Source organism: Euprymna scolopes, chromosome 36 (genome assembly GCF_053919585.1).
Source record: "Euprymna scolopes isolate OS-2025 chromosome 36, ASM5391958v1, whole genome shotgun sequence".
Taxonomy (NCBI): Eukaryota; Metazoa; Mollusca; class Cephalopoda; order Sepiida; family Sepiolidae; genus Euprymna; species Euprymna scolopes.
In genome coordinates, this window is record NC_136517.1 from 97154909 (window position 1) to 97174453 (window position 19545).

At 30.9% G+C, this 19545-nt stretch overlaps 1 protein-coding gene across 1 annotated transcript in view; it reads left to right on the forward strand.

The window, feature by feature from the left end:
* Positions 1-5671: 5671 nt before the first annotated feature.
* The window catches only part of LOC145260695 (dihydrolipoyllysine-residue succinyltransferase component of 2-oxoglutarate dehydrogenase complex, mitochondrial-like), a 160540-nt gene continuing 146666 nt past the window's right edge, over positions 5672-19545 (forward strand). Inside the window, exon 1 of the mRNA XM_080119096.1 lies at positions 5672-5878. Within this exon, the coding sequence (XP_079975222.1) occupies positions 5807-5878 (72 nt within the window). The 5' untranslated portion in view covers positions 5672-5806. The remainder of the gene's footprint in view (positions 5879-19545) is intronic.

A 19545-nucleotide genomic window follows, 5' to 3' on the forward strand; every position in this document is an offset into this window, starting at 1 on the left:
TAAATATTTAGACAAATATGTCACAAAAGAGCCTGAAAAACAAAATAAATTGTTTTTCATTAATTTCCTAACTGCATTTCCTTTAAAATAATTTATGTCGATAATAGTAATGATTGCCTATTTGTTTTTTTGTTTGTTTGTTTTGTTTTTTGGTTGTTGTTTTTTTTTTGTAAATGATGAGTTTGAAGTGTAAATATAATACGATAAAAATTTGTGTATAGATTATAAAAATGTTTTACGTTGTTTTTCTTTTTAATATTTTATGAACATTCATTTTAACTTAAAGTCTATTTAGCACAACTGGGAGTTTCGTAATGTGTACGTCTCGGCACAACGCATGTAATTTGGAGAAGAAAAAAACTTTGCAATGTGTAAATATGACACAAGACGCATGATTTTAACAAAATGAAGTTTTCCGGGATGCCACCATGTTACTTTTTTTATTATTGCTCAAGACGAAAAATTATTAAAATGTCTTTTTCCCCTTATTTATACTAAATGAATTTTAACTCCAAAACATTTTACACGCGCACACACACATATATATAATATATATAATATAAAAAGATCAAAAAGGAACAAACCAAGTTATATGCTTATCAACATTTCGTCTTTATTGCGAGACTTCCTCTGGATGAATGCAATAAAGACGAAACGTTGATGAACACATAACTTGGCGTGTTCCTTTTTTATCTCTCTATCTCGTCGGTATACAATTTATATTATTCTCATCATTATATAATATATATATATATGTGTGTGTGTGTGTGTGTGTGTGTGTGTGTGTGTGTGTGTGTGTGTGTGTGTGTGTCTGTGTCTGTGTCTGTGTGTATTGATATGTGTGTATCTATGTATGTATATATATGTGTGCCTATTTATATGCGTGTCTATTTATGTATGTGTCTGTGTGCGTATTTATGTGTGCGCATTTATATACATCTGTGTGAATTTATATATGTGTGTGTGTGTGTGTGTGTGCGTGCGTGTGTGTTTATATGTATGTGGTTATTTATACGTGCGTGTGTGTCTATTAATATTCATTCATATAGGCATGCACAAGCTTCTCTAACACTGACATGACAATATTTCGATCTGCAGTTATTAATAACTAAGATCTTTTCGGGCAATATATATATATATATATATATATATATATATATATATATATATATATATATATATATAATTTGACTTATTTGTTGTTTCATCAAATACTTCTGCATGCAAAATCCGATCCTGCATTTTGCTAATTCCTACCCTCTGATGAGAAGGAGAGTATTTCTTCGAAACTCCGCGGATTAAGGACTATCCATTTATCTAGTGTTTCCTTTTCAGATTAAATATGTTTTTAACTCATTTCAAAGTGTTTTTTAACATATTTTATTAACTGTTTGCTCATATTATAAGCTCTATTTCCTATTTGGTATTATCGAGCTTTTATATCTGGCTGAGATAATTTTATAAATATTAATTCTTTAATATTTATAATTTACTTTAATTTTACCATCTTGGATCATTTTGGTAAATTCAATTGTAATTTTCATTTTATATATATGTGTGTGTGTGTGTGTGTGTGTGTGTGTGTGTGTGTGTGTGTGTGTGTGTGTGTGTGTGTGTGTGTGTGTGTGTGTGTGTGTGTGAACACACTAATTTTATTCGAATTTTTCAAGAAACTGCTTGACTCTTCGAGCTCATCACTTACCTTGTTTTGTAGTTTTGTAGATTAAAACAAAAAAAATATACATTAACATCAGAAGAAAAAAAAGATCCAGTCATTTTGTGTTTTTTTTTCTAATACGTTCACATTTACAATAGAAAAATTATTTTGTCCATGCATTAATTTGACACCTGTACTCAGAGTATTTCAGTAACTTACAGTAGTCAGTCAGGAGTATCAACGGAGAATCAGAAGCCAGTTCCGGAAATGGCTGAAGCAATTTATGGTTTATGTTAAAAATAAGTTCGTACCCCTCATAAAAAAGTAGCATTAATTGAACCAAATCTTGTTGGCATTTAAGATGAAAGTGTTCAACAATGACAGAAATAGAGCTGGTTTTTGTTTTTATGTTTTTAACTTTTTTTAATTTTATTTGGAAATGGACACAGTTTTTGTTTAACGACTTAAAAAAAATTAACGGTAAATGTTAATGGTCGCGGTCAAAGCAGAATGCGAGTAAAATTTCGTATAAGCATTAAAAATGGTTTCCTGCCTTCAAATAGACTTCGTAGCCTCGTAGGAGATGTCCTTTTCTCTTCCCCACAACCTCTATCTCACAGAAGAGATGTTGCGAGCTTGTCTCTGATGTATCGTTATTTTCATGGAAAGTGTTCGACTGAGCTTCAGTCTATGGTCCCCCCTCGCCAAACTTTCACAAGAAACACTCGTCTAGCTGAAAACACTATCAATAATTCCCCCCACTGTTTATCTGTGCCTAAACCTAAGCGTAGATTCCATGAACAAAGTTTCTTTCTTAGAACTGCGCGCCTGTGGAATTGTCTTCCGTTTTCCTGCTTTCCAGGTGGCTACAATATGGTTGTCTTCAAGTCTAACGTAAACAAGTTCTTGATGAGCCGTTCCATATAAGTTAACAAATTTATCGAATTTTCATTACTAATGATTACTATATTTTCCAATTGCTACTGTACACTCTTTAACCCTTATCCTTGAGTGGCCTCTTGGCATTGATAATTTGGTGATTCCTGTGTATAAAAAAAATAAAATAAAATAAAAAAAATGTTGCTATTGGGTGGGGGGATTCTTATATAGTATCAAATGAGGAATCAATTTGATTTAAAATCCACTTAGCATTACGCATGTAACCTTGAAAAAAAAACGCTAGAAATTTGTGAATCAATCAGCGAAATCAAAACAAAATGGTGATCGAATTGACCAGACGTCGTGTGACTTCGCTTATTTCGATAATGTTGACACATTTTAAACGTGTTTTTCTCAAGTTTACATGCATAGTATTAAGTGGATTTTAAATGGAATGATTTTTTAATTGACTATATATGACAAAAAGCAATAATATAAAACCACTTCTAATGTCTATACGGAATTTTACTCGCATTCTGCTCTGGCAACGTTTACCTGAGCATAATAATACTTTTATTTTGTTTATAAATATTTTGGAAATATAATTAAACGTTTGAAAAACTCGCTACTTATGTAGGAAAAAAACGTATATCGCCCTGAATGTTTCCAATTGTGATTCACGGAACAGATCAGAAATGGTTATTACCGAACAGTCAATTAGTACTGACATTAAATGAAATAACTTTTTAATTTTTTTCCATGGCTTAAAATTAGGAACAATTACCTCCCCTACCAGCAACTTATATTTCTTTTCTTTCTTTTATAATATATTTTTTGTTTTTATTTATTATTTTTAAAAGAAGCTAAAAAAAAATAATAACCGCAATTGGATTTGCATTTGTCTGCCTTTACGTTTTTCTTGTTTGTTTGTTTGTTTATTGTTTCTTTTGTTTGCTTATTTATTTATTTATTTATTTTATTTTTTTGTTTTTGTTTTTTCGCGACTTTCAAATCGTAAATTACTTTCTAGTTTGTTCCGTCGATGGCAATCGAAAATATTCGGGTCGATATGGATCCCTGCGTTAAAAGTTAATTCGGCGATGACGTAGTTAGTAGAAAGCAAAAGGGTGAAACTATTTTCAATTTTTTTTTTTTTTTTTTTGGGGGGGGGGTCCAGAAAATGATTTTTGTTTTTAATATTTTCCTAAGAGAAAAAAAATGATTTTGGATTATGCAGAGGATTTCAGTACTGACGGAAACGGTCCTGATTGTCGACGGAGAATCGCGAAGCAATCCCGGAAATGGCCGAAGTAGTTTATGATTCGAAAGCCAACATCTGTTCTTTTCCATTTTTAGTGTTATTTTTTAACCCTAACCATTTGCATGTTTAGTGTCGTCTGCGTTGTTACATTTCTTCTTTTTGTTTTCTTTTTTTTTTTCACATAACATGAATATGATTCGCTGTCGTAAGTACTAAATTTTATAGACTAAAGTCAAGCATTACATTTCATGAGTTCTAAAACCAGAAAAGGAATCAATCCAGAAAACTATCTCATCTTATCAATCTGAATTTCAAATTGATCTGTTATCACCGGCCAGTGACTGATCGGCGCAGAGAGATCACAACAAACGCCTCTGGACTTCGTTGTATTTGCAGGTTAGCAACCGACTGTTGACTTACAAGACCACTAGGCACACTCCTAAATTGTCACCCATCAAAGAAATAACTAATCGGCGTTGCTTAACTTTGGTGATTTTACAGGGAAACCAGCGTATCAACGAGATTGTTGACAATAAAAAAATAATAGTACTTCTATAGGAGAGGAACCAACTCGACGCGAATGGTTCTGATTGTAATTTATGGAAGAGACCGGAAATGGTAAAATCGTCGCCGAACATTCAATTAGTAGCAACATAAAATAGAACAATTTTTGCTTTTTTTTTTTTATTTAACCGTCTCCCCGTGTTAAGAATGGTTTTTAATATATTTTTTTTCAAATAAGTAACTGCATCAAATTTCTTTTTTCTGTTTTTAGTCATTTTCTTTTTCTTTTTATTCTTTTTCTTTTTTCGAATGCATTTATATTAAAATTTCATGGAGGTGGCTAATGTTTTAACAAGTCTAATTTAATCCTAACCTGGCTTTGTATTCCTATGCTTTGGTGTCGTCTGTCATTTTTACATATATATTTGCAACTTTCAAATCGTAAATTGCTTCGGCGAGACTGGCACTTACAGAAGGACTAAAATAAATGCAAGGAAACTGTACAATTTGAGTATTGAAGTCCATACACTAACTTCAAAACTTAACCTTAACACTAAACTCAGTTTGGAGATGAGAGTGTTTCAATAAAAAACAATCTTGATTATAGCCGTGATTGAAGACAATATATATATATATATATATATATATATATATATATATATATATATATATATATATATATATATATATATATATATATATATAAAAGCCTTGAAATAAAAAAAATCATTTTATAAATTTAAAAATGGTCAAAACCAATAAACTGAAAATGGTAAAAAAAAATCTGAAATTAATAAAAGCAAAGTTAATAATAAAAAAAATTAAAGAAATCATTATCGTATTTTTACTGCATTAACATAATTTCAGCGTTTTCATAGTTTCAGAGTTTAACAATTTTTAAAAAAATATACAGAAAATAAAGAAAAATACACGTAGTCAGGCCATTCACGGAACGAAAATGCCATATTTAAAAAATCACGTAAATTTATGAAGTAGGCTTTTTTTAACTAACGGAATCAAATTTTGTGAGGAAGCGAGATGTTGTGCCTTGATCCACTGTTTAATAAATAAAGAGAAACAACTCAATTCGAACTACTAAGATCAATATCAGTCTTGTAATGACTACGTTTTACTATTAAAATCGTTAAAATTGATTTTAAAAAAGTGATTTTATAAACTACTTGATCAATTTACGTAATTTTTGGAATATGACATTATCGTCCCGTCTCGGGTACGTATATCAAATATTATTTCTGTATTTTTAAAATAAGGCTGAACTCTTGACTTGCACCAATTATTCTTATATTTTTTTCTTAAGTAAACGCTCATTTATATTTTTATTTTTGGTCCAACAGCGCGCCGCGCACACAGACACAACGTAGTTTGCTTGGTGCGTGCGCCGTAAATCCGCTCTAAAATTGTTGCACATTTCGTCTTCCATACTTGAAAGAAATTCCCACTCGGCTTTTTCCATTCTCAGTTGCCTCACCTCGAAACGAGCCGCCATGCTTTCATCTCATAGGTTTCTATCGCCGTTTTCTAAACTATTACGATCGCAGATCGTTGGAAGACAGAAGGCAAGTGTACATTATTTAAACGTTTTGTGGTTTGCTTTATTATCATAGAGAGATTTTAATTCGTAGACATTTTGTAACTTGTCTACGGAAACTCGTTTTCTTAAATGATGACCTTCCTCACAAATGTCCTCGACAAACAAAATATTTCTTTTTCTTCTTATAATGTGATGCAATAATATTTAACTTTTATGTTTATTATAAAAACTTTAATTAATTATTCAAACCAAGAAATTAATTATATCCGACGTCCCCATTTTGTTTTCCAATATTTGTTTTTGTTTGTTTGGCTAAATGTTTTCGGTTTAAGGTCGACGGGTTTTACGTCCCAAAAAAGACGTGACTTTCTTTAGAAGAGAAATCTATTTTCTTTAAATATTTCCTTTTTATATTTTTATTCGTCTTCGTATTTTGTTCGGGAATTCAATGAATTTATTTAATTAATATTTGATTTTTAGGTTTAATTTATTTCATAAAATTAATGGAAAAATAATACCATCTTTATTTTGTTAACACGCAGTCTTAAGACGTTGAGACATTAGGTTTGATTATATATTTGATATATACATATATATATATATAGAGAGAGAGAGAGAGAGAGATTTTATTTATTTATTCGGTAATTATTTCAACAATGCTCAATAAAATGAGTAGATTTTAATAGTAATAATAAGATTATTCGGACGAATTCCTTCAATGGATTTTAAAAACTGCCTGTGTAGTTCACGTGCCAGAAGTATATTTTATATTATTATTATTAATTATTATTATTATTATTATTATTATATAGTGTGTTATTTTATTTGATTAAAATTTTGCCTAAACTAACGAAAATAACTTTATAAATATTATTTTTGTGATTTCTTAAAACCAAAAAGATGTCATGTCAAGGGGGATAACTCAATTTGACTAATTTATTTCTAAGTTGTTGTTTTTTTTTAATTTTACTTATTTATTTTTTTTAGAAAAGTTTATTTTTTATTAAATAAAATTTTTATTTTATATTTTCATTAACTTTTTCATTGTTCGGTTACTCTATTTACATCTATGTAAATCTTTATTTATACGAAAGTTGCGGCTAAGTGTCTACAAATGTTTTTCAACTACAGCTGGAAATCAGCTGATTTTCCACAGTTAGGTTACTAAGTATGGGATATATATATATATATATATATATCATAGGCGGCAAATATATATATATCATTATATATCATAGGCGGCAAACTGTAAAATAAAGTATTGTGCTGAAATAATAACGTTATTATTTAGAAACCCGTTCTTAACATGGGGTGGGGTCACCTGTTAGGTGAAAGTGAAATAATGGTTACACCCTCGGAGGGTGTTTTGTAACGTATTTTCACAATTTCATAAACAAAAGACACCGTAAAATTCGAATTAAACTTGAAAATACTATTTTTAAAAATATAGCACGTACCTTCTCTGTATAAACACCAAAAATAGAGTAACTACCTTAGAATATTAGAATGTTTTGTAAATGGATCATTTTTTTTTTTTTTAATCAAATTTATATGCGAAACTGAACCCCCAATTTAAATTCAAATTATGTGTTTATTCTTTCATGCAGAATACGGACCGTGCTGGAAAAAATAACGTTGTAGAAACCGATTTTTAACATGAGGTGGGGAGTCTCTTTTTTTTTCTGTAGTGTACTTTCATCTAACAATGTAATAAAAAGATACCGTAAAACTTGAATTTAACTTAAATACTATTTAAAAAATAATACGGTACCTTCTCTACATAAGTACCTTTCGGTATGTTTGCAGTTTACGAGCCGTGCGTGCTATGTTTTAGGTAGGAATTTCTAGTTACATTCAATTTTCACGGTATCTTTTTTTTTTTTTTATTAAATTGTTAGGTGAAAGTATAACCTCCCTCTCCGTGATAAGAATGAGTTTCGAAATGTTGGATTATTTCAGTGCGGTCCGTATTCTGCATAAGTAGCGGATTTTCAATTTCTAATTAAATTCAACTTCCAGTTAGCCGATATCTTTAATAACCTTGGGTCAAAGGTTAGGAAGTTTTGACTCAGTTCTTATATTTATTGATTTAACATTTTTTCTAAGAAATCCGATATTTTTCTTGTTTATTTATTTATTTTGGTACTAGTGCAGAGAGTGATCCAGACGTAAATAATGTTATTATTTAAAAAGTCATTCTTAACATGGGGAGGGTGTTTTGTACCTATTCTATACTTAAACCTTACAATTGAATAAAAACATATAAAACTTTAATTAAACTTGGAAATACGATTTAAAAAATAGCGCGGCAGCCGCGGCACTCGGCAGCTGCACTAGCACCTTTTATTTATGTAATTTTTGCCAATAAACTCACTAAAAAAAAAAGACTGCGACGATAACGTTGTTTTTCAAATAAATTGTTTATTTTACCTAATTGATAATAAAAAAAAAAATTGGAGGGTTTATTTAAGAATTACACTAAAAAACTACAATAAAATCTTCATGACGTCACGGAACGAGGATTTCATATTCCAAAAGCTACGTAAATTGATCAAGGAAGTAGTTTTTTTTTTTTTATATAAAACATTGAAGCGAGACATGGGATTTTTGATCGGTTGTGTTATTTTGGATCCAACATAAATAAGGAAGCTATAACTCACTTCGAACTATCGAGATCAAAATCAGCCTGGGTTTGTATTACTGTACGCATAGATTCGAAAAAAGTTGTCAAAAAACAAATATATAACAAATAAATGTTATCAAAGGCAAGATAAGTTACTTTTCTACCTAACTGGATATATTATTTGTGTTTTTATTCAATGTAACATATTTATTCAGCTCGAAAAACAGACAGTGTTTACCGATGTATTAGAAAATTCAAAATGGCGTCTCACACACCCTCTTTAAGACCGTAAGTTTGGGAAAAGGTGGTATAAATAAAAAACTATACAAAATACTATTACAAACCCGCCGAAAATATGCCAACCTATGTCACAGTAACATATATTGAGCGAGTTTTTAACAGTATTTTAACCGGTTTTTTATTTATAACACCTTTTCCCAAACTTACCGTGTTAAAGAGAGAATCAGACGCCATCTTGAATGTTCCAATCGGTAAACACTATGGTTTTCGAGCTGAATAAACATGTTACATTGAATAAAAACACGAAAAATTTATCCAGTTTGGTAGAAAAGTTACTTATCTTGCCTTTGATAACATTTATTTGTTATATATTTGTTTTTTGACAACTTTTTCGAATCTGTGTACAGTAATACAAACCCCGTAAAATATTTCAAGAGTGAACCTGGTATTACTTTGAATTTTTTTTTTTTTTTACTTAAAACTGTTTTTAAAAAAACGAACAAAACAGTACGTTGTAGCAAGTTTTATCATACACGTGAAATGCGGAAATAAAATCTCGTTCGAAAATCGCCATCTTTATAAACAAATCGAGAACGAGGCTAAGGGCAGATAATTCCAGACAATTCACTAATATTTTAAAGATAACTACAAAAGAAAAAAAAAAAACAATGTTTTTACTTTAACTGCAACTCAATACTCATCTTTAAAATGACAACGTTTTCAGATTTTCGGATCTTCTGAAAACGAATATCAGATTCAGATTTGAGGCAGACAAGTAGTTTTCTGGATATTAAGACATTTTTTTCCAATGTATTATCTAATGAATTTCAATGGTCGTCGCCATTCTTAACATGGGGAGGGGTGTTTTAAAGCATGAATGTTCAGTGGGGAAAACATGGCCGCCAGTGAAAAGATAAGAAATTACATTGGAAAATAAAGCTTTAATATCGTGAAAACTACTGGTCTGGCCCAAATTTAAATGTGATATTTGTATTCAACATACCCGAAAACTGCTAAAAATTATAAATTTAACGGTGAATGTTGAGTTGCAGTTAAAGTAAAATAAAAAATACAAATAAAACATTATTCTAGCCCTATTATTTGTTTTTCAAGCAAACCAATTTTTGAATATTTTCTAAAAAGTTCTTTCCTGTCCTTATCTTATGAACTTGACTTATATGCCCTTAGCCTTGTTTCTTAGCCTTTCTTGGCAACTTTTTTTTTTTCTGTTATTTCATTAAGTTTTACTTTAAACAAAAAGAAGGCTTTAAAAAGATTCTTCTACAGAATTAAAGTTGAAAAAAGTAGTTCGGTGCAAATTCTGTACAAGTATCCTTAAAAATAAACTTATTTCACTTTAATTTGCGTGACTAAAATAGAAATTCGTGTTTTTATGTACTTTTTTTTTTTTTTTTTTTTGCTTAATATTAAGGCGAAATTTTAAACTACGTGTTAAAACGTGAATATTTCCCCTTGAAAACAAACACGCATGGGTCAAGTATAAAACAATTTTTGTTTGTGCTGCAAGAACTGTTATAATTCGATACATGGATATATTGTAATAAACATAAAGCCGTTTATAATTTATATTATTTTGCGAAATAAATATTATTAGGAAAACAAAGATAAAATTCAATTTGCAAAAGGTATTTGACCTAAGCCAAATTGAGATTAAGAAGGTGAAATTAAGAAAACATTGAAGCTCAAGGGGAGGTAACTCTTCCAAATAAAATGATATACAGATATTTTTCAGAATTTAAATGGGGCCGATTCTGTTCAAAATTTCCGATTTTGGTTCTTCGATTCTTTTTAAATTTCTAAATATAGCTTTTGTGTTTGTTTATTTGGTTTTTTTTTGGGGGGGGGGTAATCTCAGATTACTACAAAACTTGTGTAATATGTACATATATCTTTGTAAAAGTAAAAGTATACTTTGCTGGCATAATCTATAGATTTTAGTTTTACTGGTAGTTTAAAATCAATAAATATTTATCAATTCATCATTAGTACGAGAAAATTGAGTTTTAAACAACAAACAAACAAATAAAAACAATAAAAAATATTGTTTTTGGCATCAAAAAATAGATACAAATTTTTCCGATACTTCAAACATTTTCAATGTTTTCAACTTTGTTTAATCGTTCCAACACTAATATATATATATATATATTAGCAAGCTGCCATGTCATAAAATATGCTTAAATATGATATTTTAATTTATGCAGATTTCATATTATTATAGAACCAATTCTCTATTGATTATTATATCGTAGTTCGTACCCAATATATAGCAGTGGCTGCCCAGCATTGCCCAATTGTAAAATATGCTTAAATATGACATTTTAATTTATGGAGATTTCATGTTTATTATTATAGAGCTAATACTCTATTGATTATTATATTGTACCCAATATATAGTTAAAAGTTGAAAAAAATAAAATGACTTGGGTGCCATCAGCTAGAATTAAAACCAAAACATAGCGCTTCAGAATTAGTTATTACCATTTGAACTATCATCAGATGAATAAGAAAAAGTTAAAAATGAACTGACTTTAATGTATAAATGTATATTTGTGCATGCTTACAAGAACACATTAAGTCAAATTACATTTACCAAGTTCCAGTTTTTAATAATTTTTACCCCCTTAGCAGCTATTTTTACTGGTTAAAAACCAAATCGAATTTGTTCCACAGATCCAAATTTCCTATATATCAAGTTTCAAATAAATTGACAAAGGAGTTTCGTAGAGACTATTCCTCAGACAGACAGACAGACAGACAAGACTTCAGACCCCTAAAATTTGTCTTCAAAGACCCGTGGCATAACAGATAAAGTAATAAGTAAAAAATTCAGTTCTAAGTTACACTTTTCTAGAGGTTGAAAGTTTAATCCTCAGTGCAGGTGATATTAAGAATACTTCAAATGTATTTTCTCAAACTTAGGAATCTACACAAATTTTCAAACGGAACCCTTTATTTAATCCATGGGAGTAGTATGTTCTTGTTGCATTAACCATGACTGGATAGAAACCCTAAGTAATTTGCAATTGCATTTTGAGTGTCACCTGCACTGAGGATTGAACCTTAACCTCCAGAAGAGTGAAACTTTACATCTGAATTTTTATTTTAGTACTTTGTTAACTATGCCATGAGTCCCTGTCCAAAAGAAAGGGAAAGATCCTAAACTAGAAAATAGGCTTTAGTTGCACTGAAATTTTGAGGACAAAATCCTCTCTTTCTAGAAAGTAAGGAAGCTTATTTTAAAACACATTGACCTCTCCCCCTAATAAACTTTCAATATGATCCTAAGTTTGTTAGTGAAAAGAAATTAAATGTCTTTATTAAATGAAATTAAATGGCTTCTATTATCTTTTTGCGGCACACCAGTAATCATTCTGTGACAAAGTGTTAGGGAACAACTGCCTTCGTGAATCACTGCATTTCTTATCTCATGTAACAGCATGAAACTGGATACTCCACCAGACCAGATGAATTCTTATATTGGAATCCAGGAAAACCAAGAGACCACAGGAAAGTTATAGTGTAACATATTTAAATGGTCAAGTGAGGAGAGGAAAATTATGTTCTCAACTTCTTTACTCAGTGTTTGAGAGGTAAAGGAGAACTTTAATGGCATATTCGAATATCTATGTATTTTATATCGAGATCAAGTTTTAGCCCCAGAAAAGGGGTCCCTTTGATTTCTGAGTACTTCGACTGAAGTAAAATGAAACAAAAAAATGATGTCACTTTTCAAAATTACAAATTTCTGGAATCTAAAAATTTTGCACATAATAATTAAGTTTTTTTTTTTTTTGTTATTTTTTTTTTTGTTGTTGAGATGATTAATCGGAATATCAGTTTTTCAAAGTATCGGGAATCAATAATCGAGCTAAATGATTCAGATCTGATTTTGATACCAAAACTATACCAGATGTTGAATACAGAATATGTTGATTTTATGTGAATAAAACTTTTCCTTTTATAATCTTGTTTTTTTATTTTATTTCAAAATGTTGGTACTTATACAGTTTAATTAAGACATTAAAAAATGAGCGTATTGAAAAAAAGTTGTATTGTATGTACAAGTTAGGGAATTAAGTTCTCCGAGAAAAAAAATTTCATTTAATTTGATTGAGTATTTTTTTTATTTTACAGAGGAAAATCAAATTTTAATGAGATTGATCATATCGTGCCATTTGCCTATTTCCAGGGACACAGAAGGAGATGCCTTATAAGCAACAAAGTGATTAACAGAGGACAAAATGAAAAAGGAATTAAAAAAGGACAGAGAAACTCTGTAAAATAAGTGAAAAAAAACTAAAATATTTATGGAGGTATTTTTTCTGCCTGTGTTTCAAAATAATCTCAGCAAATTTTGATAAACTTTAAGCTATGATGGAATTATCTCTCTTGGTGCATGGCCCTCCTGGTGCAAAAAATAAACAAGATGGAGGGATATGGTCGATCTCATTAAAATTTGATTTTTTTCTGTAAAAAAAAAAAAAAACTACTTGATCAAATTAAGTGAAATTTTTTTTTCAGAGAACTTCATTCCATAACAGGTATGTACAATGTAACTTTTTTCAATATTTTCATTTTTTTTAATGTCTTGATTAAACTGTATAAGTTCCAAATGGTTTTATGAGTAGAAAATATTTATTTTTTGTAATAGGTGTGCCGTAAAAATAAAAAAAATCAATGTTCCACGATGTAAAAAAGGTTGAGAACCCTTGCTCTAAGGGGGTCACCAGGGACCAAATTAGTACATTAAGGTGATAAACAATTAGTTTCTTTCGTGTTTATGGTAGACAGCTATTTTAAGTGCATCAATTTTACAGTTTTTGTTTCTGTTAATACTTTAAGCAAACGCCAACAACAGAACCAAACTGATTTATATGTATTTACTTGGGGGAGAGGGATGATGAAGTAGATCATGATATCAGTGTGTCATGTTCGAATCCATTTGGTTTCATAGCAGCACTTTCACTTATGGATGTTGGCAGCCTTCATGTAGTCCTTCCTGTAAGTCCCTAATTCTAAGAAAGAACCATGGAAACCATATGCCAACAACAGAAACTCGTACCATGCTGATTCATACAAATTTATTTTATGTTTCTAAATAAATAAATTAATCCAAGAAAATAAATAAATCAATTTAAAAAAAAAAAACAAATAAATCATGATATAACAGGGCTCTACATTGCGGGTGAAACAGTCGCATTTGCTGGTGATTTTTTGAAATGGCGACTGGAAATAATGAAACGCTCATCTTTTGACGATTGTATTTCTTTCACCGACACTCATGCATAGCTCACTACTGAGTGAAAAATATCTTTTTCGACTATTTTTTTAATAAAACGAACAAAGTCAAATTATGTAAACAATAAAAGGTTTAATAAAACAATATGCTTTTTTTTTTTAATTTTTCTTTTAACAAATGCTTTTTTAAAAAAACATACACATGTTTATGCCTTCAAGTTTCAACATAAAATTCAGTATATATTTAGAATTACACTTATTAAAAAAAAATAAAAAAATCTTTATGATGTACATACTTGTCAAAGAACGAAAATGTCATATTCTAAAAATCATGTGGGTTTAGCTAGTAAACGAAAATATTTAGTTGTCAAAGGTCAACTAAAGATAAATATATCTGTAGAGCCCTGTATAATTAAAAACGGTGAGTCCTAATAAATGTCCTTAAGAAAACTCTAAATTTAAACGAACGTATCGTACTAGTTTAAACAGATTTTAATAAAATTTGGAGATTTAAAGTTTACAATTTCTAGCATATTTATTTATTTGCAAACTGTCATCCTCCTCTTCATAGTTGTTGTTTTATCACGTTTCGAGCAACTATTCCTCTGACCTTCTTCAGGTGCTCAACCATGGCGAGATGAAGATAAGGATAACAGCTCGCAAATAACTAAATATACAAATTACTCATCTCAAAGGATTCCAATATAAAATATGTATTATTCTAATATAAAATATATATTATTCTTTTTGTTCAAGCATAACCCATACAGATCATCTAAATGTTTACATGTAATAACTTATCATACCATTTTGCACTTTGATTATGCTGAGCATCTGCTTTTCTTTGCGTTCCCAGTAATGATTTGCTAGTAATGTTGCATTCCTCTGCCTGTTTTACAAGTATTTTAATGATAGATGTTCCGACGAACTACAAGCTCTTGTAAATACCCCTGATAAACTTGACAAGCAGCAAAGTCCCATCCCCATACAGTAGAGATCCCTAGATGTAAGGAAGCCGTCTACTCTAATAGTTTCTTCTCCAGAACTGCTAGACTTTGGAGTTCCCTTCCGGATTCCTGCTCCACAACTGTACTGACATGCAGAAGTTCAAGTGTAATGTGAGAAGACATCTTGCTGCTCAACTCCCTACATAGTATCCCTGCAACTTATGTTTCTGATAGTAGTCCCTACATCAAAGTGTCACTGTGTCTTGTTTAGGGTAAAAATCTTAATTTTAAAAAAATAAAATAAAATAAAAAAAATTTTTGTACTTTAATAGTTGTTATACCTGATTTTAAAATGTTTGGGTATTATACATATTTCTTTCCATTTTTTTCTATAGCAAATATTGTGACTTGATAAACAATACCTTTGGTTTGGTATTTATTTTGTATAGAACAAAGTGTATGAGTTCTACAATCACGTTTTTGTTAGTTTGTTATTTACTTTCTTAAGTAAATGCCAACAACAGAAACCAATTTATACGTATTTACTTATCGAGAGGGTGAAAGTGATGAAGTAGATAACGACATGGGCTAATGACATGAGTGTACCAAGTTTAAATCTATTTGGTTCCAGTTCCATAGCAGTGCTTTCACTAATGGATGTTGGCAACCTTCATGTGGTCTTTCTTATAATTCTGTAATTTTAGAAAGGACAGTAGAAACCAAATGCCAACAAGAGAAACTCGTATCATTCTAGTTTCTACAAATTTACTTCATTTTTCTAAAGATTAAATAAATAAATCTTAAAAATTAAAATAAGATAAGCAAAAGTAAATAAATAAATCACGATACACATGAAAACAATAAAAGTCCTTAAGAAAAGTCTAAATATAAACAACCAGTTTAAACACAATCTCACCACAGGAAAATTGTTGATCAAACATGAGTACGTGTTTACATATGATGACGACTTCATATTTTCAAACAGGAATTCAAGATGTCATCATCTCATAAATAAAAAAAAAAGTTGGAATAAAGTCCAGAATAGTTAACAGTCAAGAAATCCTAAACAAAAAAGAAACATTAAGTTGATTCTTTACCAAACATCTGGAAACTGCAAGATTTTTAATTTCGGAATTTTATTTGATTTTTTTTATGGAAATCGCTCCAGACAAGGTGTGAAGCAACTTGATGTAAGGAGCTAACAAGAATGAAATATGATTATCAAAAAGACAGAAGACCTGAGTCTTAAAAAAGGTCAAGGTTATAGGTAGGAGGAAAACAGTCAGCAGCAAGAGAGTTCCACATGCATGCAGTTCTTTGAAAGAAGCTACTGGACGAGGAAACCGTATTATATTGAGGTAGCAAAACAGAATTGATTGAGACCACTAGACCAAGTTAAACAAGCTGAAGCAAAGGAAGTTGGGGAAAAAATCAGACAATTTTGAATAACACATACTATAATAATATTTCTAGAAAAGCCTGTAACTAGCAATATCACGTTTGTGTGTGTGTGAGAGATCGCAGAGAAAAATAAAAGGTGATTTTAATAGTTGTGCCTTATTGCTTGTGACAGATGTAAGGACTCGCTGGCCAGTTTCATATCATATCATACATATCACCATGGATAAGTAGCTACAAAACACATTACATGCCAAGGCATTCTTCACAGGCAAGATGGTGGCCTCCATAACAAATGTGTAAAAGCAGTGTTGATCAAGGAAACTACCCTATTTATCTTGTTTCACGACCCTGAATGTTGGCACAGTCATTGGACAGTCCCACAAAGTAGCCATTGCTCTCAAAAAGAAACGGTGGTGCTATCAGATCAGACTGTCTGAAGATACTGGCTTCGTGACCTAAAATGTGACAAACATTGATGTTATTATTTTTTTACCTTCCCTTTGCAAAACTCAATCATGTTCTGCAATGACAAAACAAGTTTTTCTCTACAAAACAACCAAACCAAACACTATGAACAAAATATTGTAAGATAAAAACATGAAGCATAAAAACCTTTTTCCAAAATTACTATATTCAACATGAAATAATCTGAAAAGAGTTGATATACCATAAAAAAAAACGTAATAACACTAAAAGACCTTAACCCTAACCTTCTAATGAAAATTGGCCTAGTTGATCCTGAAAGAATATAAAATTTTATTTTCGATGTTTTTCATCAAAGACAATACCAATCAAGAAAATACCAACTTTGTGTGTATTTGTTTTTTAGTTTTAGCTATACATACATGATTATTGCAACGTCTTGTCACTGAAGACGGTCATTGGTATACATACATATATATACATGCATGCATACATACATACGTACATATATACACATGCACACATACATATCACACACACATATATACATACATACGTACATACATACATAATACACATACATACACATGCAAACATACACAAGACAGTCATTGGCATACATACATATAAATATATATACACATACATACATACATATCTATAAAAAATGATGATTGCAACGTCTTGTCAGACGAGTGCCACTCCCTCAGGCACTGAAAATCCATGAGCCGAAAATGACTTTAGTCATGTCGGCGAAATTCACACGCTCAAGCAGACATGACACTGAAGACAGTCACTGCTATACATACATACATACATATATATACATACATGCATGCATACATATATATACACATACATACACACATACATATAACCCACATATATACATACATACACAATACATAATACATATACATACACAAGACGATCATTGGCATACATATACATATATATACATATATATATATATATATATATATATATATATATATATAAATGCCAATATACATATATACACATACACACATGCATAAAAAAAGCAAAAATCAAAGCGTATACATACATACTAGTGCTGGACGATTAATTGGAATCAGGAATCGGAAAAATCAGAACTTTTGGGTGTATCAGAATTGGAAAAATGTGTACCTATTTTCCGATACCAAAAACAATTTCTTTAATTATCTTTTTATTTGATTTTGCTTAAAACATCTTCCGCTGCTAGTAGTAATAATAAAATAATAAACATTTATTGATTTTCAACTACCTGTGAAACTAAAATCTATACATTAACCCCCCCCACACACACACACACAAGTGTGTTTTTACATTTGAGAAAATATATGCACATTTAACGTGTTTTAACGATAATCAGAAAAATATAAGAATTTTATGGTTAAATATTAAGACATTTATAAAGAATCGGAATCGGGGAAAGATATTGGAATCGTTCCATCACTAATGATGATGATTGCAACGTCTTGTCAGACGAGTGCCACTCCCTCAGACATTTAAAATCCGTAAGCCCAAATGCCTGAGGGAGTATCTATACACAGATGATGTTACAGAGCCTTAGCTTTGTACGGCAGCTAAGTCTCTCTCTCGGTTCAAAATGTTGAGATCTAGCAACAAGCAAGAGCAAGATAGCCAGCAACAAATCAAACTGCAGACCAGCTTAATGCGGGTACTGGTCTCCCGCTTTATGGTTTTTTAAATCAGAGATTTGCTTCTCCAAGAAAGGTTGCCTTCACTACGGCTTACGGGAGCCCTCTCCACCCCAACACATATATACATACACACAAATATACACGGTGCTAGTTGGCCGTTGACCCCGAAAAAGGGTTCCATCACTAATACATACATACATACATACATACATACACAATACATAATACTGCAGATATTTTTTTCCAAATTACTTGATTCAGCATTAAATAACTCAAAAAGGGTTGATATGCCATAAAACAAAAAAACCAAGAGAGAAATGCATTGATGTGTGCATGGTCCAAGAAACATGTTGAACCAGCTACAAGGCCAGAGACATTTGTACAAACTCCTGTAAAAGTGTGGCACAAGTTCCAAATGCAAAGTCGACATGATATGCACTGATATAGCAACCAACTAATGAAGTTCATCCTCATCTTCCGCAAATGCACATTTCTCTTCTTTTTGGTGTATGGACCACAAGACTCCACATTGCTGGTTGTTGAAGGGCAAAACAGCAATGTTGGTGCTGTTACGAATAAACATTGTGCTTACAGAGGTTTCAGGTATCGCATCTGCAATGCTGACTGATCGCATATCCTCGATTCAGTTGATTTACACAATCTCATTAAAATGAAGACATATTGGGGGGGGGGTCACCACTTATCAAGGCCCAAAGGCCACTTGAGGATAAGGGTTAATGAATGTAAGCTAATAATATAGTAATTGTTAATGGTGTAAATTGGGTAGAGTTTGATTATTTATGGGTACGGGTCCACAAGAATTTGTTTACATTGGATTTGAAGGCTACTATGTTGTATTTAACCAGGAAGCAGGTCAGCGGAACAGTGTTTGACAGGCAGGCAGTTCTGGAAAGAAGTTTTGTTCATGGAATCTGCATTTAGATTTAGGCACAGATAGAGAGTGGGGGGGGGGAATTATAAATAGTGGTTGTAGCTAGTTGAGTCCTTTTGTCAAAGTTTGGCAAGGGGGGGACCAAAGATTGGAGTTCAATCGAGCACTTACCATGAAAATAATAGAGCAGAGACAAGCTAAATGAATGTAAATTGGATATTTACTATATTTGATATT